The 27,692-nt window shown below is 38.5% G+C and overlaps 1 protein-coding gene across 1 annotated transcript; it reads right to left on the bottom strand.

The window, feature by feature from the left end:
• Positions 1-89: 89 nt before the first annotated feature.
• Positions 90-23,151, bottom strand: ttk (ttk protein kinase). The gene is made up of 25 exons (XM_061916410.1): positions 23,021-23,151; positions 20,249-20,336; positions 19,935-20,157; positions 19,759-19,865; positions 19,546-19,683; positions 19,126-19,240; positions 18,961-19,042; positions 18,770-18,885; positions 18,104-18,185; positions 13,738-13,846; positions 13,397-13,619; positions 12,341-12,447; positions 12,033-12,176; positions 11,790-11,947; positions 11,390-11,535; positions 11,069-11,198; positions 7,771-7,863; positions 7,506-7,663; positions 5,218-5,369; positions 5,000-5,124; positions 4,041-4,115; positions 3,796-3,972; positions 541-637; positions 361-446; positions 90-236 (listed from the first exon to the last, which is right to left on the bottom strand). Exons 2-25 carry the CDS (start codon positions 20,334-20,336, stop codon positions 171-173), a joined length of 2,997 nt encoding a protein of 998 aa, XP_061772394.1. The 5' UTR covers positions 23,021-23,151; the 3' UTR covers positions 90-170.
• Positions 23,152-27,692: the final 4,541 nt, after the last annotated feature.

The following is a 27,692-nucleotide window of genomic DNA, read 5'->3' as shown; positions in this document are numbered from 1 at the left end:
TATGTATGTATATATATATATATATACATATACATATATATATGTACTGTATATGTATGTATGTATATATATATATATATATATATATATATATATATATATATATATATATATATATATATATATATATATATATATAAAATTAAACATTTTACATTGCATTTTCTTTTTTAATTTGGTTTTGCACACTCTGCCACATCTAGCATCCTGCCGCTGCTGCACATTTTGGCCAGATTCTATGGACAGAAATATGTTAAATCAGTGGCTTATTAAAAGATAGAGAGAGAAAGAGAGAGAGAGACAGAGAGAGAGAGAGAGAGAGAGAGAGAGAACAAACTATAACATTAAAAACAATCTTACATTAGCTGCTCGTATGATGCTGTTGGGAGACTGTAGGGCTGCAAGATCCGTTAGAATTTTCTTGAGATCATTGTTGCACTGACGTTCTGATGATGAAGAGACGTGATGCATTGTCATCGAAAAAAGCTGGGATCGAATCAGATTCTGGCACTGTCTGTGTGTGTGTGTGTGTGTGTTTACTTGGTTCTGGAGAACTGTGTGGCTTCAGTTGCAGGTACGGATGCTCTAGCAGCTCGGCAATAGATACTCGCTCTCGAGGATTTCGAACCAAGCACCTCTGTCCAAAAAAAGGTCATAACAACGGTTATTGACTTATGGTAAATGTAACTTAATAATTGTGTCCAATGTATTTAATTTGTGCATGTTTGCACGGACTGTATTAACGTTATTCAAAAACTACAACTGTAGACATATTATAGAGCTGTCTTTCATGTTATGTACGGTATGCTTTGTCCAAAATCAAGCTTCGAAGATTTGTCAACTCCTACCTTCCTTCCATAATTTAAGAAAGAGTAAGGACAGTTTTCAAAAATTTCCAAGGACTTTCAGTTTCTGTAATTTCTAAAACTTCTTCGGTATTCGAAATTAGACTAACACTTCAGTTAATGTTTATAATCCTTTTATACTGCTCAGTGCACCCTACTGATAACTGAAGATTACACAACCATCCATATTAATAACAAAATAGTTCGTTAACTGTGATAAAATAGGACAATTTCATATTTATTGCAGTTTGTAGCGGCTTTTTTTTTTTTAAACCAATTAACAGTCATGCAAAATTCCTACAGAAACTGAATTATGCAGTTCTTATTTGTGTAGGCACAAAATATGGGTCCATCTTCTAAAGCTTTATACTATATTTAATTAAATTTTATACATAGCACCAGAATACACAAATTGAAAACTAAAAATTGAAAACTGCTATTTTACTAAAATTAAGATTATGAAACTAATCTTATTCACACAACAGCGGGTAATACCTGTTTTTACCTGGTCGCTCATTTACAATTTTGAATCTGCTCTCTGCAATCACACATCTTTATTTTGACCATGTATTATTTTTGGGGTTTTTATTATAATAAAGCTGCGGCTGTCAAATATAACTGAGGAGGGGTGATTGCAATACAGTCGGATAGTCTGCGCCTGATTCTATCAGTGTTCATCAACAGCCCATGATTAAAATGTATCCGTCAGTCCCTCCAGGATTGCCTGTATATACAGCAGGTCTTTTAGAAAGTTTTAAACCATTGTTACTATAACAATCTACAAGATTAATATAGGTTGCCTCTCTCTCTCTTCCCTTTCATCTTTCGGTATTCCTTCTTTTTTTTTTTTTCATTTATTTATTTATTTTTTTATTATCTTTCTAGCTATCATTATATATACGTATTGTTGCATTTGAACAACTTTATTGTTGATAATAGAAGAAAACTATTGGTTTTGTTCATGATCAATAGCACTTTTTCTATTGGTATTTGTATTGCTCCAGTTTTAGTGTAAAAATGTTCATTGTCATTACTATATTATTTATTTCACTAACTGCTTATTTGCTATCACTTTTACGATCATATTTGTACATATTGTATGTGCTGGTGTTCTATTGTTGTTGTTGTTATTGTTGTATTTGCTGTTGTCGTTTTTGTCTCTCTGTCTAATCCCCCTCTTATCCCCACAATTTCCCCCTCTGTCTTCCTTTTTTTCTCTTTCTATCCCCTCCTGCTCCGGCCCGGCTGCACCAAATGATAATATAAATACATTTAATAAAGTCAAATTCAAATAAGGCAACAAGAGAAGTATCCTACACTTCTCTTATGTAAAGTAAATCTGAACAGCCGATATGGGCATCTACATCAACTATATTATAGATTTGCCTGAGAAGCTGGACAGGACAAAAAAAAAACCAACTATGTTTTTTTCAGTAACATTGAATCAACTTGTGATTTTATTATTTGTTATTAATGTTTTCAGTGTTCTTTGTAAACTTAACTGGACAAAGCACAGGTTTTCAACCCAAAAAATATAGTCTTAATGTTTTACTCGTTTTATACCACACAGACTTTAAAAGTAGACACTGGATGGCAGTAAAGGCACATACGTAGAGCTTTTTTTCAAATTACTGTATTGTTTAATTATTTATGACTGAAAATCATAATTATCTTTATTGTCAGCTATCTGCTCTGTCGTCCGCATGTTGTAGACATTCTCTTCGTATGTTTGTTTGCTGTGTTTTTCCATCTTGAACATTAATTTATGTTCCAACACATTTACCTTCAAATGTTAAAGGGGAACTGTAACGTTTTAGAAATTTTGCCTATCATTCTTAATCATTATGTAAGACAAAAAGAAGGATGTATTTTATTTTTAATGCATTCTGACTTGTAAATGTAAGTCCGCTTAAAATAAACTAAGTCAATGGGAGGTCCCCTATTCTGCCCTTAAAGCCCATCTAAATAACCATCAAAAAAACGCCCAACAATACTCAATTTACATTTCTTGAGTTCAACACAAACCAAGTATTAGTGATATAAGCTCCAAAGCAAAAACCTATTTATAACGGCTCTGTGATCAGAGAGCTAGCTTGTTGCTGCTATGTTGACATCATCGGCTGGTGAGCTGCTTTCTAAAAATATGCCTCTCACCTTGAAAGTAGAAGGACAACATTTGACAAGTTGGTCAACTTTGGCATCCAATTTTGACCCGGAAATGGCGAGAAAACAACAAAAAGACGCCTGGTTCCACCTTTTTTTTTTTTTTAATGAGGATTATGATTCATTCTTTATCTAAATGGAAATATATCGACATCCCAGTGAGAGCAGCCATTGTACAGTAAGTGATGTTTTATATTTTTTGGCTCACATGGTATCTGCAGTGTGTAATAATTATAGTGATGTTGTCAAATGAAATAGCAAATGTGATGTGTTTTTGAAATGAATGCGCGGAATACATATAACTATTACATGTTACTATGAATATGCCTGTTATTAGTTTGACTTATCTTGGAGATATAAAAAGTAAAATTAATATATAAATACATGTAAACTAGAAAGTGAGGACGCTAGTGTGTTGCTAACTATTTATATCCTACATTACACAGAAGGGTTAGTGCAAATGGCAGCTATCCCCTTTGAGCAATAAAGGGTTGATATATTGTTACATGTTGCTGTTTCTGCTTTTTTATAAACACAAGAAACAAACATAAGTTATGACAGTTGACGTGGGCTCTTGAATGCCACTTAGAGACAAACTGGATTAGAAAAATGACACAAACTGGAAAAAACGGGCGGTGAAATTGCGGGCATAAGACAGAGTTGCGAAACCGTGCATTATTTGCAGTAATTAGTTGAATTTGCCAGAATTGCCGCAGTCCCAATCTCAGAAAGTCTTAGAGGGACTGATTAGATGGTACCTTGAAGTTTGTATTTTATGGTCTTTTACCTTCAACACATCCAGCAAATCCTTTTCAGCGAGGTCAGGAAAGTCGATCTTATGGGAGGGATCAATGATGGCATGTAGCTTGGTGATTTGATGGGTGATGCTTTGAAATGGAGTCTTCCCATAGGTCATAAAGTACAAAATACATCCAAGGGACCACACATCCCCTTTCGGACTTATCTTAAAGACAAAGAATACAATTAGCCCACACCTCTGAAACCAGAATAAATCAACTGAGATAAAAGTACTTTTGAGCATGCTTTTCCACGTTGTGCTGAAGTGTCTTTAATGGCCTCAGGGGGCATATAGTTCAGCGTTCCAACCTGGAATTGAGAAACAACAGCAATGCATTACTATACTACAGTTAAACTCAAACTGTGGTATGTGTACCACTAGAGGTGCACAGGTTCCACCAAGTGGTACACCAAATGATTAATTAATTGAAGTCCAATGTTTTATTTTCCCATATTCAAACAGTTTTACAGCTCAAACTGTGTATAATGTTAGCGTGGCCTAATATATTTAATATAATTGTTAAATAAAACCTCTAACTTGTGTTTTAATGAATACTTTGGCTTACTATGCTACTGTATTTTAATGGTATTATTGTTAGAAAAATTGTGTGTAAATTATCAAAAAACTTTCCACTGTCTGAGTTTCCATTGAACAGATGAGACCTGTCTTTGTTCCACCAAGCAAGGTCTTGGAAGATTCCACTGTGTACGTTGGAATTACACGGGAGGGGTTATCCATTGTCCTCAAAGACCTGACGAAGCTGAATCCAGGACGAGCCCAAGCCCGAGTCATCATCTTCTTTTGTCTTCAATGTGACCAAAAACAATGACTGTTTACATACACCCCATTCCTGTTTTGACATGTGTTGTTGCGTAAACATTGAATATCTAAATAAAAGAGGAGACGAAAACCTTTTCGTCAGAGCATGGTGCAGGAACTGTACAAGGTGTACAGGGGCCATGTCTCTCCTCAAGATTGAGTCCAAATTTAATTCTGTCTCTGTTTGATTCCTTGCCTTTTTGTCTTGTTTAATAGATGTCATTAGTGTTTGAACCTGACAATTATGTTGGTACTTGGAGAGCCAAGTTTTTTCTGAGGTGGTACTTGGTGAAAAAAGTTTGAGAACCATTGCTCTACTATATTCACCCAGAACAAACATTCATTCACTTCTCAATGCACTAAAACCACTTACTTGGGAATCTTTCATGATGCTTGTCACATCTGGTTGGATTCGATTTGCAATGCCAAAGTCTATCAGCTTCAGTGATGCATTCACGATTACAAAATTAGCTGGCTTCAAGTCACTGTGGACGATGCCTGGCATGAAACAAACCACAAAGAACGAGTGGGTAGAAATTTAGATAAATAATAAAAACTAACTAAAAGTATACAGATGAAAAGAGAAACTACCATGTTGGTGGATAATATTGACAGCTTCTAACATATTCTTCCAGTAAAACTTCCTCTCAAGTGGATTCACAGTCTTTCGGTTCCGCAGCCATGTGTTTAGATCCAGATTTCCACACTCCATCAGCATATAAATGTAGCTGTTTGTTATTTCACTGAAAACACAACCAGCATAGCATTAACGGGGGCCAGGAACTGTTGTAGCGTACACTTTCACAAGTGTATGTATTTGTCTTTCCCAGTCACTCCTTGTAATCATCCATCCATCCATTTCAAAACCGCTTGTCCCTTTTGGGGTCGCGGGTGGTGCTGGAGCCTATCGCAGCTGCATTCGGGCAAAAGGCGGGGTACACCCTGGACAAGTCGCCACCTCATCGCAGGGCCAACACAGATAGACAGACAACATTCACACTCACATTCACACACTAGGGCTAATTTAGTGTTGCCAATCAACCTATCCCCAGGTGCATGTTTTTGGAGGTGGGAGGAAGCCGGAACCAGGAGGGAACCCACGCAGTCACAGGGAAAACATGCAAACTCCACACAGAATGATCCTGAGCCCAGGATTGAATGCAGGACTACTCAGGACCTTCGTATTGTGAGGCACATGCACTAACCCCTGCCCACCGTGCTGCCCCATTGTAATCATGATATTGAAAATCCACAATTGCCATAGGACATTTTTTTAAATTTAATTGAGTTATCTGTAGACAATGGAACTTATTTCCTTAAAGTATACTGAACAAAAACATATATGCAAGACTTTTGTTTTTGCTTCCATTTTTCATGAGTTGAACTCAAAGATCTAAAACGTGTTTTAAAACATTTTTACTATATAAACAAAACACGTATTGCTTTTAAAAATTGTTCACAAATCTGTTAGTGAGCATTTCTTTTTTGCCAAGATAATCCATCCCACCTCACAGGTGTGGCATATCAAGATGCTGATTAAACTGATAATTTTTGCACAGATGTGCTTTAGACTGCCCACGATAAAAGGCAACTCTGAAATGTGCAGTTTTGCTGGTCTTTGGGGGGTCAGAAAAGCAGTCAATATCTGGTGTGACCACCATTTGTCTCAGGCAGTGCAACACATCTCCTTTGCATAGAGTTGATCAGGTTGTTGATTGTGGCCTGTGGAATGTTGTTCCACTCCTTTTCAATGGCTGCGCAAAGGCAGGAACTGCAACACGCTGTCGTATACGCAGATCCACAGCGTCGCAAACATGTTCAATGGGTGACATCTAGTGAGTATGATGGCCATGCAAGAACTGGGATGTTTGGCTTCCGGGAATTATGTACAAATCCCTGCAACATGGGGCCGTGCATAGTCATGCTGCAACATGAGGTGATGGTCTCGGGTAAATGGCACAACAACGGGCCTCTGGATCTCGTCACTGTATTCCGTTTGTTGTCTACGCCTGCCTATGCCCTAACCCCACCATGGGCCACTCGAATCACAACGTTGACATCAGCAAACCGCTCCCCCACATGACGCCACACACGCTGTCTTCTATCTGCCCCGAACAGTAAAAAACAGGATTCATCCGTGAAGAGATCACCTCTCAAACGTGCCAGACGCCATCGAATGTGAGCATTTGCTCACTTAAGTCGGTTACGACGACAAACTGCAGTCAGGTCGAGCATACAGATGAGCTTTCCTGAGACAGTTTCTCACAGTTTGTGCAGAAATTATTTGGTTATGCAAACCAATTGTTGCAGCAGCCTTCTGGTGGCTGGTCAGAAGATCATGGAGATGAACCTGCTGGATGTGGAGGTGTTGGGCTCGTGTGGTTACACGTGGTCTGCGGTTGTGAGGCTGTTTGGATGTACTGCCAAATTCTCTGAAACGCCTTTGGAGAGAGCTTATGGTAAGGAAATTCACATTCAATTCATGGGAACCAGCTCTGGTGGGCATTGCTGCAGTCAGCATGCCAACTGCACACTCCCTTTAAACTTGCGACATCTGTGGCTTTGTGCTGTGTGATTAAACTGCACATGTCAGAGTGGCCTTTTATTGTGGGCAGCGTAAGGCACTCCTGTGCAATAATCATGTTGTTCAATCGGCATCCTGATATACCACTCCTGTAAAGTGGGATTAATTATCTTGGCAAAGAAGAAATGCTAACTAACAAAGATTTAGACAGATTTGCCAACAACATTTGAGAGGAATATTTTTTTTGTGTAAATAGTGATAGTCTTAGATCTTAGAGTTCAACTCATGAAAAATGGTAGCAAAAACTAATGTGTTGCTTTTAATTTTTTGTTCAGTGTATGTGTACAGTACTTACTAGTCATAGAGCTTGATAATTTTATCGCTGTATTGCTGCAAGTGGTTCAGATGTTGGATCTCATTTTTGTAACTTTCTACAGTCTGAGTGTCTGCCTCCTCGAGGTCTACATATTTAACAGCATACAACTGTTTTTTATGATCCAGGACCTGGTATACCTAAAGAAAAGAGACGGCATGTTGAGAGAACAATCCAGGGTAATACTAATTACTACAGTTAAAAGTGAGGTTGCATTGTATTGTATCTTTTTCCTGTCATTATTTACCTTGCTGGATCCCCCTTGTCCAATCATTTTAAGAATGAAGAACTGCTTGCCTTTGATGGTTATAGTTTCATTCGATGGTGCAGCAAAGGAAGCCTGGTGGGAATAGAAAATTTAAATATAATTGCTGTCAGAAATCGTAAATAATTAAAGAAATAATAAATATCCGATTGTTCTAAGCAAGGTTTTCTTTTGGCACCAAATTAAATTTGCTAAATGAGTTTAAACTTGGTTGGTTGATCTTTTACTTTTAGTATTTTGTACTTCTATAGTGTTTTGTATATTGTACAGGATTGCTTATTATTTTTATTGGATAGTAAGTAGTCTGTTTATTTCAATTGTTAGTTTTTCCTTTTTACCTCTTATGTCATTTATTTCACCCCATATTTGTTCCCACTACCGCACCTTAAGTTGGAGTCTTTAATTTCATTATATGCAAATATAATGACAATAAAGTTCATTCTATTCTATTGTATTTTATTTTATTCTATTCTAATTTTTTCAGACTCATATGCAAAATAAGCATTAGGGATTGTGAGCAATCTGAAGTAAACCTTTTTTTTGTGTTGTAGTCCATAGCATAAAAATAATTAAGAAGTAGTACATTTTTGTTTTATAAACATTTGTACATTTAGTATACAAGTAGGAGATATCTCCATACCACTTTTTCACTTCTAATATGATACCTAAATTGGAGCTCTGAGTATTGGCCGATATCAATCCAATACTTTATTAGCATGAATCATACAAACCTATTATTTTGTAATGTGGAATGTTAGAAAATGCTTGATCAAGTGAAATTACTCATACTGAGAACAATGGTAAGTATTAAAAATACTAATCTATTTATTATGCCCCTCTGGAATGGACTTATTCCGTCTTTAAATTGAAGTGGAGTAGTCATTTTTTGGGTGATACTTAGTGGCCACGTTAATTCAGTAAGTTAAGTTTATGACGTAGTATGTTGAATGATGCGGACACAATTGTTACTGGATATTTTCTAAAGGCGTTCACAGATTCAAATGTGCGGTGGGCAGACGAGGACTCTGCTGGAAATGTCCCCAGTCATCTGAGTTTCCATAGACAGGCACACTGTGAAATTTGTATTTCTCTGTGCATTTATTTTTCTGTCATGGTGCCGGACAGTGTTGTCGAGGAAATGGAGCCGCTCTACCTGCTTGTTATGCTAAGTTGTGAACTAAAACGACTATATGTGTAGCCATTAAAGAGGACCTAGCATACAAAAACAACTTAGCTTACCTGTTTCTACCTGTTTTTGTGTATTTGGGATCTGCATAAGTCCTTAAAATGTGAAATTAAACCACGGAGGCATGGCAGACCTATTTATAAAACCTTACTTTATCTTTTTCCAAACAAACCGCTTGGAATGTGCCCAATTTGTTTTTTCCCCAGTTGTGACATCAGCGAATATCTCCATATATTGTAGAAAATTGCCCGAAAAGCTATGCCATTGTAGTCCGACCTAGTCGATAAATTCCTTCTTTTTCCTGTGTCTTTTTGTTGTGGATCAGGCTGGCTCAATCATGCACATGCATCCTCCGCTGTTGCCATTTCTAATTAAAAAGTAGCGTATAATTCTAACTAATATTTGTCCGTAGATTCGATATGGAAGCGCTGAAAATTACAAAAAGGCTGACGGGGAGAAGACGCAGTCAAAGTGGAGGCACGTTAATAAGACCGCCCACAAAACAGCGCATCCTGGAGACGGTCAGAAAAGCGGCTTGAAGATGCTCTACAGCAAATAATCTATGCAAAATCTTGACCAAAGAACTACCGTTTCATGTTATGTAGACCACTGAAAAGTGTTTTAAATGTAAAAAAATTAAATAATTGAAATGCCTCAAGAGATGAAGAAGGGGAGTATTGTTGGCTATAAGCTGCTATGAGCCAAATGTTGCAGAAAACGGCCGATCGGTATCACATGTAATAAATACATGTTTTTGTTTGACACGAGTGCACAGAGCAGAGACTGCGCTGTCATTAAATATGAGCTTTGCGTGGGCAGGTATGGCGGAGAAACACTTTGGGTATACACAAACCTCTGTGGACCCCGTACAAAACTTTGTTTTGTATTGAAATTGCTGACTTTTTGATCTCTTTTGGATTTGTGGTCGTGTGTTTTGGTCTGAGAGTATTGATCAAACCTCGTTTAAAACATGTAGTGCTAAATTTGACCAGTAGAGGGCAACAACGCTAATAGTAATAAGTCACATACAATGTTTGGTGTGTGAACGTTGTGTAATTTCTATATGTTTAAACATTTGTAGTTTTTTGTGTGAATATATTAACATTAAAACTATTTTCTTTTTTTAAAATACATAATGGACATTATTTATGTAAAATACACGAATGATGTTATACTTTAGTTCCGTTTTTTTTATGGTTGTATTTTCAGTCAAACTTAAATGAAGGAATAAGTGTAAAGAAATGAAACTGACAGTGCAGTGTGAAAGCTGATGTGTTAACACTGCAATTAACTAAACAAAGTCTCAAAGAAGTATAACCTGCGTAGGCACTTTCTGACTAAACATCCACATTTTGATGTCCGACCCCTGGGTCTTTGAGGCTTTGAAACTGAAGCCCTCTTCATTATGTAGTTGAATAGCTCTTGTGTGCGTTCTTTCCGAGTATGTTTGGGCATTAATAAGCATCCACCTGGGAGACTGTTTCTTTAAGTAATATGCAACTACAGTATAATTATTGATATGATGTTTGTTTATATTGACAAATGTTGGGTTTCAAACTTCAATATTGTTCAGTTACGGACACTTTTTACGTATGTCTAGCTTGCATGCTATGTGAATTATATTTATATAGCGCTATTTCTTTAAGAAAACCAAAGTGCTTTACATAGTAAAACCCATTATCTACATTTAAGCTACATTTAAACCAATTTGGGTGGCATGGAGAGAAAGGTAGGTGGTGTCCTTCCCAAGGACACAACGGCAGGGACTAGGAATCGAACCTGGAACCCTGAAGTTGCTGGCATGGCCGCTCTACTAACTGAGCCACGCCGTAGAAGAAATTTGGCTGTCGACTGACTCTCAAGCCTTGCACAAGTAAATGTGCTGGAGGACTGCTTGAATCTGCGATTTTAGATGCAAGCTGTAATCCGATACTTGATATCATTACCGAATAGTTACACCTCTAGTATAAGTTACTGTTGGATATAGACATACATTTCCAACAAATCTAGAGTAAAGAAATTTAGAGCATAATATTGTTCATCTTTGTGTTACACACTGTATGCCATGGTGACAAATGTCTCAAGGAGCTGTACCTGTGGAGTCTGAAAACCTGATACTTGGTTCAAAGGCGTGCATGGCTGCTGAACAGGTCCAATTCTGTGTGGTGGAACTGTGGAGGAATATAACACTACGGGCTCCCTCTTTACAATAGGTGTAACAAAGCTGAAGGAGAGAGAAACAGAATTTTAAAAAAGTCTTGTTTTACAGCAACAAAGTATAGCATGGTAATTCACACAACACAACCCTAATTTTCGTGTAACGATTCATATTATCAAGTACTGTAATTTCCAAGGCAAAAGCAACCCTCCTCCCAAATAATAGGTGTTTTTAATCAAACTTCCTTGTCAATATACCTGTTAGCATATGGGTTTCTGTCGTTGTTTGGAGTCTGGCAGACCATTTGTGGATTTGATTTTGATGGACGAGGGAGAGACGGAGTTGGGAGTGAGTTCCGCGCACTTGAAAGCAGTTTGGGAGCAGGTGGTGTTACAGGCTTATCCTAAAAAAAAAAAGCCATATTTTGAAATGTAAATAATTATAATTAAATTAGTGTCAACCAAAGTTATGGGGTTAAACATATTGACGAATGTGTTATGTGATGTATTTTGTCGCAAACATTGTCCACTCCTGAATGAAAGTGTGGCATGACTAGTGATTTAGACAAGCCCCAGTAAGAGGCATGAAAGTTGATGTCACGTTGCTTCAGAAACAACTCAAAACTATTTAATACAAAGTATATGGAAAATATTTGACCTCTGGAGAAACATGATCCATCTGAGTTGGTATTTTCCACTCTGAAACACCCTCCTTGCTGGCAGGTTTGGGCGGCTCCACTGTTTGGGCGACAGAAACTCGAGCAGGGTGCTGTGGCTCCTGATTCCCACCAAAAGTTGACACATCCATTTCAAAATCTAGAAGATAGCAAGTTTTGAAAACCCAAAGTCAAGCAGGATGCAAACAAGACCTTTATAACCATATGACCCATATGACAAATACCTGTGTGGACTTGTTCCCTCTTAGTGGGAACAAGTTGTTTCTCTCCAGTTTTTAGGTTCCGCAGAGCTACTTCCAGGAGATCAGCTGGTTGAGCTTTTAATGACTGGGCTTTGAGAAGTATGGAAGTCGCCCGACTCACATTTCCTTAATAAAAACCCTTTCAATTAATAGTCATGTCATACTTATACATTCAGTTTTAAGATACATACAGTATGTGTCAGATTCATAAATAGGAAAGCAATTAAAAAGGAATGAAAGTCAAAATCAGAAAACATCACACAGTAGTTACAATTAATGAGCTACAATACCTTGAGAAACCTCAAACTGAGCATGTGCAATGTGGACAAACGCAAAGGCTTTGCAGTTTGACCTTGCAACTATGAAATAGTCTTCAGCTTCCTCAGGGTCATCCATGCTTTGAAAACAAAAAAGAAAATCAAATGCAAAATACATTTTAAGAAAAAATAAATACAGTAGTTTGTTTAAGGTGGTTGTGTTTTGGAGACCACATCGGCAACTAACTATGTACGCATTTTTATTATTCTAAATCCAGATGCCCGTCATTTTGGTTCTGAATTCAGGGATTTGGAGATGTGTCCCAATACCTTTGGCAATTTAATGTATCATAGGTAGATCTCACAAAAGTGAGTTACCCCTCGCTTCTCAGCAACATTTTCTTATTACAGTATGTCTTTTATGTGACGATACTATAGAAATAAAGCTTGGTAGTCAGTATACAGCTTACATATATAAGAGCCTAGATTTATTATTATGCACTGTAAATGACTCAACATAGAGCCATTATTGTCCAAAAAGTTTGCAACACAAGTAAGGACCAAGGTTAGTGAGTGTCGCCTTTTGTCAAGCATAGTGATGGTAGCATCATGGACCGGAGTACAAAGGGATTAAGGCAGTGAGTAATAGATTTTAAAAAATGGCACTCAAACTGAATTTTGACACCTTGGGCACAATTTGAACGCAGTGGGTAGGGCTGGGCAATATGGACTTATTTTTCCCCCTTTACCCTGTACTTTTTTTTTCATTACAAAAACAAATGCAACCTCTACTTCCCTCTTAAAATTGAAGTGCCGGGTATTTTTGGGTTTAAAAAAATAAAACACCATTTGTAGTTTGTAACAAAAGGAGGCAGACTTGTTATCATTCATATTCAAAGTTGTACCAATTTCAAAACACAAAACAAATACAACATATTAAATAATGGAAATGTATTGTATAACCCAGGCTTAATTATGTAGTGTACTCACTTGTGTTGCCAACTACTTTGACAAAAAAAAATGAATGTCACACAAAAAGCAGTCATTAAGGTATCGTAAAAACAGCCTGTAGTGCGTGTCCAAACTTACCCCTTGAGTTCTGCATATCTGACCAGTATTCTTGCGTAATTTGAGTTTTTGCTGTATTGTCTTATAGGCAGGCGGGAAAAGACTTTGGAATAATAGTCCTTGATCTTATTTAGGAAGTTGATATCTGTATGAGGGTTTCCTCTTTTTTCCAGGTTTACCAGGTAAGCCCAACATGACTCAGGGGAATTTGAATTGATGACCTGTTCAAAATTATAAGTTACATCTGAAAAGAAAAATCGAAATGTCCATCAAGCATAAAATACATACATTCCTAGTCCCAATTTTCTCTGTATACTGGGAGGCAAAATGTAAAGCCATAGATTTTAATTGGGCTCTACTACCATTATCATTTCGTGTGTCCTTTGTATCACGTGAATGCAGAAGTGTGGTGGTGGAATCCACAGAGCCCTGGTCATCCAAAGGGTGATGATCAGGAGTTACTGATGTTGACTGCAAACAACAAACAAAAAGGTAGCGATTAACAGTTTCTTCTTCAGCAGCTTTTATGACAAACCTGAGCTGTGCGCTTACAGCCAGCACTACAAATACTAAAAGAGGAATGCAGCATACTAACTGGGGCGGGGTAAAGGCAAGGGCTTTACCATACGTATCATGATACTTGAGTCACCGTACAATACAGTATTGCGATATTCTACTTAGTTCATTGATAAATTGAAGATGCATCTTAAAATTTGCTTTGTATATTCAGTATGAACACCATATGAATAAAAATGACACTATAATTCAGTCCAAAAAATTGAAATAAAAAAAGTAGTTAATGTTTTCCAATTGTACACAAATTGGACCAAGTTTCTTGTCACTTAAATGTAAAAAAAAAAGCCCTATACTTCTTGTACTGCTTGGCTCATTACTAACGCCGCACAGGAAAGTAGTAGCAGTACAGCGACACTTTGCAGTGCGGCGGTGCGGAAATCAACCTTGAGTTACAATTGTCCCAAGACATGACTTTAAAAAAAACATGTATTACTCGGACATAAAGACATAAAGAAGGGGAACTATGTTAATATTAGTCTTTCTGACTTAAACATTGATACAATGATGGATACTCATGTTAAACAATGCCAAAGCATCAAATCATAAGGTTGATGTATTTTGGCGTAAGCTTGCACGTCGTTTTGGATGCCGCTGCTTGCGGTTTTCTGCAGTCTGGCTACGTCATCTGGCAGAGGGGGGGAGCACTGTAAGTAAAGCCAGCTAAGTTTGAGGAAACAAGAAAAGGTAGACGTAGTGACTCCAAAATCAGTCTATCGTTTGAAATTAAAAGCATCAGTTTGGTACTTGTCTGACACGCTTACAGAGTTCCTAAATGCAACGTTGTGAATGGTTTAATAAAACAGCAGATTTTAAGGTCATAAACTTGATGGGTCTCTCTATACGCAGCATTAAAGCATCTAATGTATTAAGCATCTACTGTAATAGGGCGGTCCACAAAAAATATGGCTACCCAGCTCCACTCTCTGGGGAGATAGGGTCCACCACTGATGTCATTTGACACATACACGCCGCGTGTCCTTATACCAGTCCTTCTCAAATAGTGGGTTGCAACGATGGTGACCTCGGGGAACAGGCTTTTTTTTTTCAGTGCCAGACAGTGATGAAGCGTATGTAGCACTTGGTTTCAATTTAACAATGGTGGGAGACATTGTTAAGACAAGTGTGTTTTATTTATTGTTAAAAAGCTCACAATGTTATGCAGAGGTATGGCTATAACAATTTTATAGACAAGTTATAATAATTATAGTCACTGTGGAGAATGGAAAGAGGCGCGAAATCTTTTCTTCTTCCTAGGGGGGACGTAATACAGCTCAGAGACAGCTTCTTTCCCAAAGCTGTCACCATGTTGAACTCTAACTTATAATAAAAATAATTCACCCCCAGGGTTTCCCACACATTCATTTATTTGATGCGGCCCGCCATGAAAGAATTACGGTCGCCGCAAAAAAAAAAGAAAATAAATAAATATTTTTTTTAAGAATTAAAAAATTGTTTGTTTTTTTCCCCGGCTTTTGACTCGCTCGACCGCTCATAAAAGCAATGGGACTCTGTCTATGAATAGAGATTGTAGTTACATGTTATATAAATATGTATATAAATATGTACATAAAGTGTTGTAGTTATATTCCCACTCCGCGTTATTCTTGGTCATCGCCGCCGCCACTGCCAAATCCCCCCCCCGCCCACACCACCACAAATAAATGCCGGACCTGTGGGAAACACTGCACCCCTATACAATATCATGCCCTAATACCCTACTGTGCAATACTACCCTTCGAGTGCAATACGTCCGACGCTGATTGTTATTTATTACTTCGGTACTCTTGTCTTGTTCTGTATATTGTACAGTATTTTGTATTTCTATAGTGTTTTGTATATTGTACAGGATTGCTTATTATTTTTATTGGATAGTAGTCTGTTTATTTCAATTGTTAGTTTTTTTCCTTTATTACCTCTTGTGTTATTTATTTCACCCCATATTTGTTCCCACTAACGCACCTTAAGTTGGAGTCTTTAATCTCGTTATATGCAAATATAATGACAATAAAGTCCATCCATCCATCCATTTTCTACCGCTTATTCCCTTTCGGGGTCGCGGGGGGCGCTGGCGCCTATCTCAGCTACAAAGTCCATTCTACTTAATTCTAATAAAAATTTTTGGAGAAACATTGCCTTATACACACATGATCTGACTCCTACAGTATGATCAAGTATTTTCATCTAATAACACCGACGTGTGACGTACAGTGACATAAATGCTGGTAAGAGCAGCTTTTTTGTGTAACTCTACCAATCTAAGAGTGTGCAGCTGTATCTAACGTTGTGATCCGGTGAATCTATATAATGTTTATGAGGTTTTCTTTCGATCGTGTCTGGAAAACAAATAATGGTTTGATTGATACTTTTATCAGTAGATTGCACAATACAGTACATATTCATCATTGTCACCGACGTCCCACTGGGTGTGAGTTTTCCTTGCCCTTATGTGGGCCTACCGAGGATGTCGTGGTGGTTTGTGCAGCCCTTTGAGACACTAGTGATTTAGGGCTATATAAGTAAACATTGATTGATTGATTGATATTCCGTACAATTGACCATTAAACGGTAACACCCGAATAAGTTTTTCAACTTGTTTAAGTCGGGGTCCACGTTAATCAATTCATGTGATATCTAAGGTGTAAATGTAACACTACATTTTAAAAAGAAAAAATATGATTTAGGGGAGGGCAAGGCATGGTTTCATTTGCAATCTGCGAACACCTCCACAAACAAAAGCAGAAAGCAGGTTATAAATATGACTGTGGAGCAAAATTTACACATTATCCAGACTACAAGGAAGTGTTTTATTTGCAGTGGTGTACGGTGCGACACATTTACACTCAAATGCAACTAAAAATAGACCGTGTAACTTTAAGAAAAAGAAACTGTCGCACATGTGCGAAAAGGGATTTCAACCCCTTCATTGCATTTTGCTCCCTCAATAAATCCATCTAAATTTCATAAAACTACAGTAAAATGTTTGCCCATTCATATATCATGTTTGAAATAAACTTAATCCATAACCACATGGACTGTGATTGACCACTCGCGCTGAGAGCTGTGTGTATCGCCAAACCCTACATCGTTAGCGACTGTGTGAGCACAGATTAGGAATGTTCTCTGTGTTTAATTGAGCGCTACAGTAGGCTGTCACGCCAAATTTCTTCCCCCCTACAAAAACCTTACCCCCCATTTACTCCCGGGGTCATGTTTCCTCTTACGTCACACGTTTCCTTTTACGTCACACTTCGGCTTTGACTGCCCGTAGCTGGAAGAATACTTCGCTGCTGGAATCTGAAGAAATCGATTAACACGATAAAAAAATTCTCTATTCCTTCATATCCTCAAGTTAATTTGTCCGATTAATACAGACGTTTTGTTAACGCTATATTATAAAAATATAACGCTATATTATAAAAATACAGACGTTTTGTTAACGCTACATTATAAAAAATAAATTTAAAAAACTATTTACAAACACAAGCTATGGGATGACGTGAGAGGAAACGTGAGAAAACGTGACCCCGGAAGGTTTTTGTAGGGGGAAAGTTTTTGTAGGGGGAAAGAAATTTGCCGTGACATGGCCTTTTGATGACATTGTGTCTATTTGTATGAGTGCACATGTGTACCTTGTTTGAGTGTTAAAAAAGAAATTGTGATATTAAAAGACACAGAGTTTGCATGTCCTCCCCGTGAATGCGTGGGTTCCCTCCGGGTACTCCGGCTTCCTCCCACCTCCAAAGACATGCACCTGGGGATAGGTTGATTGGCAACACTAAATTGGCCCTAGTGTGTGAATGTGAGTGTGAATGTTGTCTGTCTATCTGTGTTGGCCCTGCGATGAGGTGGCAACTTGTTCAGGGTGTAGCCCGCCTTCAATGAAGTAGAGATAGGCTCCAGCTTCCCCCGCGACCCCAAAAGGGACAAGCGGTAGAAAATGGATGGGTGATATTTAAGACATTTCATATTTCTAAAAATTTTTTCTGTGCTACTATTTTTTTTCATTTGGTAGCACCGGTGCTACTAGTGAAAAATCTAAGCGTACAGCCCTGAATCGTAGATTACAATCATCATAAATCCCCTTATTATTATATTGTTGGAAACAGTATGGCGATAGATTGCCATATATTTCCCCCCAACCCTGTTACTAACCGGACAGTTGACAATATCTCCAACAACTTTCTTTGACGAGGATGGCACAAACTTTGTGCTTACGCTGGAATCAGATGCTTGCCTGAAACACATTGGCACCACATCGCACATCACATGGTGGAATTTGTGCGTCACAAATTGAAATGTATAATCTTCACCATCGAACAGGTGGAGGCAAAAAAATGTGCAAGTGGTCACTTGGCTAAATCTGGGACTACTACATTTCGTGCCATTTAATGTGTACTATGTGTGCTGATATGACAATAAGGTTCCTTAAATCCTTAAAAAATACACAATAACAAAAGCATTTCAATATCTAGCCATAACATGTCAATGACGTGAGCCTTTAATTTCCTGTTTGTGCCAGTAAAAGCACCATAAATTTGGTAGAAAAGTGCATTTGTGAGTTTATAGGTCACTTAGGGTTGTCTTAGCTCATCTAAAAGAGTGCTATTTCTTTTTCTTCTGCAACAAACTCATCCAAATTGACTGCACCTCATGAAAAGGGAAATTGTTACAGAACCCCTAATACAATGGTAAGGTAAACACTGGATTAGGAGGTGTTTTTTTACAACTTTTGTTCAAATGCTCAAGGCTGTTAAAATTAGTTCATGCTATTGAATTCAGCAAAAATGTGTTGTAATGTTTGTTTTGTAACAAAATTACCGAGACAAATTCTTGATGGCTGATGCATCATTTTTGTTAGATAGCCTCTCAAGAAGGTAATGGTCATCATCATCTTTTTCTGAGATGGAGAAAGGAACAAGCGGAACTCTACCTGGCTAGAAAGAAAAGGATTATACAGTAACAATGTGTCGAAATGTACTACAAGTCTCAAGAATGAATTAAATTCTGACCAATACACCAGCCCTCTTGCGATAAGAACTCGACCTCCAATTCAGCAGGGAGTCATCGGACGAACCTCCAAGAGATTCCCTCCTGAAAATAAGGAGAGAGACAATATATGGTGCTTTTATAAACAAACAAAAATAAGCTGCTTTAAAAAGTTATTCTCTTCTTACCCCGAGTTAAAAATGCTTGACAGATGCAAATCACCTGTGCCATCCGACATCCTTCTTCCTTTTTGGAAGTCAGAATCCCTTTTAACAGATTCGTGTGTCGTACTGTTATAGAATACTGTCCAAAAAAACAATGGAAGGACAAGACAAAAAAACATATAAAATGCAAATGAAGCTGATGTATGAGAGAGGTCAGTGATACAGTATCAGAGCAAGAAAGTACATTCCTACATGCAGGTCAAACACAATACACTCTCACACTGAACTAAATTATTTGGGTAAATACAAATGCCAATTGTTTCCATAAATATAGAGTATGTAGACTGTTTAGGCAAATTAACTAAAAAATATTCTATCACACAATAAAATATGTAAACATGAACTCATTGAGCTAGGACAAAAAAAGATGAAGAAAATTCTTACGTAGTTTATTTCCCTTGTCCTCTGAAGGAACAATTTGATGCACTTGCAACCTCTGCAAAGCAGCCTCAATCAGCTCTTTTGGTTGGGCACCCAGTTCAATTGCATTCTGCAATATGTGCAAACCACTCTGTGTTTTGCCTGAATGACAGAGAAATACAAAATGTCAGATATGGGATCAGAAAATGTTTACTTAAATTAATAGCAAAGACGTACCCTGAGAATGTGCAAACTCTGCATGTGCAATATGGACAAATGCAAAGTTATGGCTGTGAGCTCTTGCAACATTAAAATTGTCTTCTGCCTCATCAACATTGTGAATTCTAACAAATGAAAAAACTTTATTAGTCAAATAATGTATTGAAAATGGGAAATAGAATGAGGTCACTTACACTTTCAGCTCAGCAAATCTGACCAACATTCTGGCATAGCTCTCATTTTGACAGTGTACTCCCAGTGGCAAATTGGAGAACACTCTATAATAAAAATTAATGAGTCGGGTGAGATGAGTATAATCCAAGTGAGGGTCCCCTTTTTTTTCCAGCTCCATCAAATATGAATGACAAGCTTCAGGCGACTTCGAGCTGACAATCTGATTAATATCGTCAGTGTCATCTAAAAGAGAAACAGTCAAAATGTATGAAATATGAACATACTGTCACACGTGAGACCAGTGATACATAACAAAAGGACCAATGTGCAGTACCTTCATTTAGATATTTTCTGATTTTGTTGAGCTTCTGACAAACCATGGCAAGTTTCTGCATTCTGTCTGTATGCTCTTCTTCCTCCATCTAAAATGATAGCCAAAATATTTAAATTGTTAGGTTTGCCTCTGCAGGGCAAACATTAGACCTGACAACTTCTTTAAAACAATTGAGATTTTGAGAGCGAGGCAAGTTCAACCCACGTTTCCATAATATGACAGAGTTTTCCGTACAAATAGGGAATTGTACAGACATACTATTGTGGTGTTGAGTTTATCACAATGGTAATTCAACGGAGTAAAATCACTGACATATCATCCATTTTCAATTTTCTACCGCTTATTCCCTTTCGGGGTCGCGGGGGGCGCTGGCGCCTATCTCAGCTAATTCAACGGAGTAAAATCACTGACGTATCATATATTTTTAAACTGCTGTCACACTGCTATCGTGCTGCCACTGCCTGGAGCTAACAGATGAACATGAATTAGATATATATACACTTTATATTGCATATAAGTATTTAGTCAGCCACCGATTGTGCAAGTTCTCCCAGTTAAAATGATGACAGAGTTCTGTAATTTTCATCATAGGTACACTATAACTGTGAGAGACAGAATGTGAAAAAAAAATGCAGGAATTCACATTGTGGGGATTCTAAATAATTTATTCGTAAATTATGGTGGAAAATAAGTATTTGGTCAACCATTCAAAGCTCTTACTGATGAAAGGAGGTTTTGGCTCAAAATCTCACAATACATGGCCCCATTCATTCTTTCCTTAACACGGATCAATCGTCCTGTCCCCTTAGCAGAAAAACAGCCCCAAAGCATGATGTTTCCACCCCCATGCTTCACAGTAGGTGTGGTGTTCTTGGGATGCAACTCAGTATTCTTCTTCCTCCAAACACGACGGGTTGAGTTTATACTAAAATAGATACATGGATGACTCACAATACGAAGGTCCTGCAGTCCTGGGTTCAAATCCAGGCTCGGGATCTTTCTGTGTGGAGTTTGCATGTTCTCCCCGTGAATGCGTGGGTTCCCTCCGGGTACTCCGGCTTCCTCCCACTTCCAAAGACATGCACCTGGGGATAGGTTGATTGGCAACACTAAATTGGCCCTAGTGTGTGAATGTGAGTGTGAATGTTGTCTGTCTATCTGTGTTGGCCCTGCGATGAGGTGGCGACTTGTCCAGGGTGTACCCCGCCTTCCGCCCGATTGTAGCTGAGATAGGCGCCAGCGCCACCCGCGACCCCGAACGGGAATAAGCGGCAGAAAATGGATGGATGGATGGATACAGCAGAGTATTGGGAGAATGTCATGTGGTCAGATGAAACCAAAATAGAAGTTTTTGGTATAAACTCAACTCATCGATTGTAGCTGGGATAGGCACCAGCGCCCCCCGCGACCCCAAAAGGGAATATGCGGTAGAATATGGATGGATGGATATATATATATATATATATATATATATATATATATATATATATATATATATATATATACTGTATATTGCACAGACTCTGGTCTGTGCAATATACAGTGCATCAGGACATAGTATTCACAGCACTTTGAGACAAGAGCTATAGTGGTGCATGCTTTTTGATTATGGTTTGAATTCATATGCAACAATTGCGACGACGCCTTTTTACTTTCAATTGAGTTTTGTCTTTTAATGCTTTCTGCTGGTGGTGTGCCTCCGGATTTGTTCAACGCAAAAAAATGTGCCATGGCTCAAAAAAGGTTAAAAAAAACACTGGTGTAACATAACAAAACCCTTCTTAAGACCTACCTCTCCTCGCTGGCCTTTGACCTGAGCTGAGTCTGCCCACTAGGCCACCATTTCTAGTCCTACACCCCCCGCCGCTTTAGTTAATTTTTTCTATTGGTCGCACTTTTTATTACTATGAGAGGGGTTAGTGCGTCTGCCTCACAATACGAAGGTCCTGCAGTCCTGGGTTCAAATCCAGGCTAGGGATCTTTCTGTGTGGAGTTTGCATGTTCTCCCCGTGAATGCGTGGGTTCCCTCCGGGTACTCCGGCTTCCTCCCACCTCCAAAGACATGGGGATAGGTTGATTGGCAACACTAAATTGGCCCTAGTGTGTGAACGTGAGTGTGAATGTTGTCTGTCTATCTGTGTTGGCCCTGCGATGAGGTGGCGACTTGTCCAGGGTGTACCCCGACTTCCGCCCGATTGTAGCTGAGATAGGCGCCAGCGCCCCCCGCCGACCCCGAAAGGGAATAAGCGGTAGAAAATGGATGGATGGATGGATTTTTATTTAACAAACGTTTTACTTTTTATTTTACCCCTTTTACCGTATTGCTTTTTGCACTATATTTTGTTCAGCTCATTATTTGTTTATGTTCTTTGTCTGTTTACTGTTTCATTATGGGTTTTTTTTTAACCTGTAAAGCACTTTGGTTCAATTTAAAAGTTGTTGTAAACGTGCTATATAAATAAAATTGACTTGACTTGACAAAATGTGGAAAAAGTGAAGCGCTGTGAATACATTCCAGATGCACTGTAAGTACTCTGCAATGTCCGGTAAGAATAAAAAAAGTAAATATATGAGGCAGAATTCATAAAACACAAAGCTAATAGCTGACAGGACTACCGATTGTCTTTGTTTACGGCCTGTCTGAAGCTAAAGTAGGTTAGGTTAGCGTATTGTAACACGAATTGACTGAAATACCAAGGTCACGTAACTTGACTTAGCGCAATGGGTAGCAGCATGTAATCAAACTTTAAAGAAAATTGTATCATATCTCACCGTATTTACGATGCCAGTAATTTTAATCCTTTTTCACTGAATTCGGTCGCTGAAGTCTCGACTTCAACTATTACTTTTCAAATATGCCACTTCCGTCCGGACTGCTTGTTGATTGGCTAGTTGACGCTGGGGGCAGTGACGTCATGCATGTTTAAACCAGGGGTGTCCAAACTTTTTCCACAGAGGGCCGCACACGGGAAAATTTAAGCATGCGGGGCCATTTTGATATTTTTCATTTTCAAACCATAACTTCCAAAGACATGCACCTGGGGATAGGTTGATTGGCAACACTAAATTGGCCCTAGTGTGTGAATGTGAGTGTAAATGTTGTCTGTCTATCTGTGTTGGCCCTGCGATGAGGTGGCGACTTGTCCAGGGTGTACCCTGCCTTCCGCCCGATTGTAGCTGAGATAGGCGCCAGCGCCCCCCGCGACCCCGAAAGGGAATAAGCGGTAGAAAATGGATGGATGGAACCATAACGAAATATATGGATTTTTTTTTTATCCTTAGGGCTCCTGTGGAGCATAGAGGGTCTCAGTCACTAACATGTTAAAAATCAGTCAAATTATTATTATTTTTTTTAATTTAATGCTTACAGTAAATCTCTATATCAACTTGAGGTTGATATAAAGTAAAACAAATAAGGTTGTATGCCTTTTCTGTCAAAGACAACTTTGTTTTTTATAGTAAAACTGAAATATGCAGTATATAGATAGATAGATAGATAGATAGATAGATAGATAGATGGATAGATAGATAGATAGATAGATAGATAGATATATAGATAGATGGATAGATAGATAGATAGATAGATAGATAGATAGATAGATAGATAGATAGATAGATAGATAGATAGATAGATAGATAGATAGATAGATAGATAGATAGATAGATAGATAGATAGATGGATAGTACTTTATTGATTCCTTCAGGAGAGTTCCATTGATTTTAATGATTTAATAGTTTTGAGTAATCACAGTGAAAAGTTAAATAAAATCCTACTAAATATATTTGAGATCCGAAAGGTTCCCCACTCATAAAGTGATACATTTTTATTAGTTTATTTTTTTTACTTTTAACATTGAAATTTCAAGATCAACTTTCGATATAGCTGTCGATTTTAAGTTTCAACTATTATTTTGTTTGTTTTATGCTCTTTTTTCAAAACGTTGATGTTTTTATATGGCAACCACGCAATATGTTTCCACATAAAACATTTTAAAGTGATAATTTTTAAGTAATAATTCATTATAACATAGATTTTTTTGTCCTTTTTTTTTGAGCAGTGGAAAAAAAAGAAAATAAAGACAAAAGGGAAAAAAATGCCTGCATGGCAGCTTTGTGTCAACATTGCCACTTTTTCCTCATTAGATTTCACCTCATTCTAATTTATTTTAAATGTTTTTATTTTTATTTTTGCAATACTATCAATTTTGCAATTTTTGCAGAATGTGTGGCGGGCCGGTAAACGATTAGCTGCGGGCCGCAAATGGCCCCCAGGCCGCACTTTGGACACCCCTGGTTTAAGCACTCACAAAAACGGCATTAAAGCAAATCGTATTTACCGTATTTCCTTGAATTGCCGCCGGAGCGCTAATTAATTTAATACCTTTTCTCACTCCTGCGCTTACCAAAGGCATGCGGTAAAAGTAAGCATGCGCTAATTATTTTAAAACCTCTTCTCACTCCGGCACTTACTTAAGGCATGCAGTAAAAATTTGAGTGTGATGTAAGCTTGGACCTTAAATCTTACTGAATAGCTCTTTATCTTCTTCCCTTTATGCGATTTCAAATTACCGGTATTGAAATCAGCCTCCTCCATTTTGAAAATGATGACAAGGGATGTGTCACTTGTGACGTCATAAGTTTGACCAGGCAGTAATACTAAGCATGCGCTAATTCTTTTGCGTAGCGAGTTTTGAGTAGTTCAAGGCAGGCGCATATATACTTATATGCCCTGCGGCAATTCAAGGAAATACGGTAGTTTTTGACAAAATCAGTCAATAATTCCATCCATCCATTTTCTACCGCTTATTCCCTTTAGGGTCGCGGGGGGCGCTGGTGCCTATCGGGCGGAAGGCAGCGTACACCCTGGACAAGTCGCTACCTCATCACAGTGCCAACAGACATAGACAGACAACATTCACACTCACATTCACACACTAGGGCCAATTTAGTGTTGCCAATCAACCTATCCCCAGGTGCATGTCTTTGGAGGTGGGAGGAAGCCCACGCAGTCACGGGGAGGACATGCAAACTCCACACAGAAAGATCCCGAGCCATGGATTGAACCCTGACTTCTCAGGACCTTCGTATTGTAAGGCAGACGCACTAACCCCTCTGCCACCGTGAAGCCTAGTCAATAATTATAACTGATAAATGTTTTGTTTTTTTCTATACATTAATGTATATAAAAAAACAAAACATTTACAAGCATTTAAGTCTCACCTTAAAACTCATTTGTATACTCTAGCCTTTAAATAGTCTCCCTTTTTACACCAGTTGATCTGCCGTTTCTTTTCTTTTTCTCCTCTGTCCCACTCTCCCTTGTGGAGGGGGTCCGGTCCGATGGCCATGGATGAAGTACTGGCTGTCCAGAGTCGGGACCCAGGATGGGCCGCTCGTCCAGGGCCGGGACCCAGGATGGACCGGTCGCCTGTGTATCAACTGGGACATATCCGCACTGCTGATCCGCCTCCACTTGGGATGGTTTCCTGCTGGCTCCACTATGGACGGGACTCTCTCTGCTGAGTTGGATCCACTTTGGGCTGGAGTCTCATGTTTGTGTTGGATCCACAATGGATTGAACTTTCACAGTATCATGTTGGAGCCGCTCGACATCCATTGCTTTCGGTTCATAGTCACCATTGTCACCGACGTCCCACTAGGAGTGAGTTTTCCTTGCTCTTATGTGGGCTCTACCGAGGATGTCGTTGTGGTTTGTGTTGTGGTTTGTGCAGCCCTTTGAGACACTAGTGATCATCCTCATCATCATCAATCTATATTGCAGACCTTAAGATCCATTAAACATATAAACAACACAATACAAAACATTAAAAACAAAACAAAACACTAAAACATTAAAAAAACAAAACAATAAAAAGAAACGTAAAGCCCAAATGTCAGTTTCTAACATACAAACATGTGTGCCAATGGTTCCACAGTCCAGATGAGTAGCTAACAGAACTGCAGCCAGGGTACGTTAACACAGTGATTATGTCATTTTCAGACTCAGATGCCCTACACATAAACTTATACATAAGGTTGCGTAGCAACGCTGAGGAAGTGGGCAACCCAACACTAACAAACATCTGGCTTGCACTGGCGCTTCTTGGAATTCCCAGGAGAAGCCTCATACAATCATTGTAAGCAACCTGCGGCTTCTGAAAGCTTTTCTGCTTATACTTTACCCATAGGGGGGCAGTATACAAAGGAGTGCAATCGGCTCTGAATAAGTTGATCTTTACATCATTTGTACAATAATAACATTTCTTTCTCAACATGTTGGCTTGGGCATACAGCATATGCCGCTGTCTGTATCGTCATCATCATCACCCAATAGATCAGTAATGATGTGCCCCAGATACTTAGTTTTATGACACACACTCAGCACCTTTCCTGACAGATAGAATGAAGGAAAAGAGAGATCCTCGTCTTCTCTTGTTCTACATATCATGATTGATTGATACTTTTATTAGTAGATTGCACAGTTCAGTACATATTCCGTACAATTGACCACTAAATGGTAACACCCAAATAAGTTTTTCAACTTGTTTAAGTCGGGGTCCACGTTAATCAATTCATGGAATAAATATATACAATCAGCATAATACAGTCATCACACAGGTAAATCATCATAGTATATACAGTACAATGAATTATTTACATTATTTACAATCCGGGGGGTGGTATGAGGAGCTTTGGTTGATATCAGTACTTTAGTCATCAACAATTGCATCAATAGAGAAATGGACATTGAAACAATGTAGGTCTTACAGTAGGATATATACAGCCAGCAGAGAACATAGTGAGTTCAGATAGCATAAAAGCAAGTAAATACATTAGAAGTACATTTTATTATTTACATTAGGTTATTTATAATCCGGGGAGATGGGCTGTAAATGGAGGAGGGTATTAGTAAAGGGTTGAAGTTGCCTGGAGGTGTTGTTTTAGAGCGGTTTTGAAGGAGGATAGAGATGCACTTACTTTTATGCCTGTTTGGAGTGCATTCCACATTGATGTGGCATAGAAAGAGAATGAGTTAAGACCTTTGTTAGATCGGAATCTGGGTTTAACGTGGTTTGTGGAGCTCCCCCTGGTGTTGTGGTTATGGCGGTTATTTACGTTAAGGAAGTAGTTTGACATGTACTTCGGTATCAGGGAGGTGTAGCGGATTTTATAGACTAGGCTCAGTGCAAGTTGTTTTACTCTGTCCTCCCCCCTGAGCCAGCCCACTTTGGAGAAGTGGGTTGGAGTGAGGTGTGATCTGGGGTGGAGTTTTAAAATTAACCGGTCTATCTTATTCTGGGATGTTTGGAGTCTAGATTTGAGGGTTTTGGAGGTGCTGGGGTACCAGGAGGTGCTAGCGTAATCGAAAAAGGGTTGAATGAGAGTTCCTGCTAGAATCTTCAAGGTGCTTTTGTTGACCAGAGAGGAGATTCTGTAGAGCATG

Source organism: Nerophis ophidion, linkage group LG11, assembly GCF_033978795.1.
Source record: "Nerophis ophidion isolate RoL-2023_Sa linkage group LG11, RoL_Noph_v1.0, whole genome shotgun sequence".
In the NCBI taxonomy this organism is placed as follows: domain Eukaryota; kingdom Metazoa; phylum Chordata; class Actinopteri; order Syngnathiformes; family Syngnathidae; genus Nerophis; species Nerophis ophidion.
This window is presented reverse-complemented; position numbering and strand designations above follow the sequence as displayed.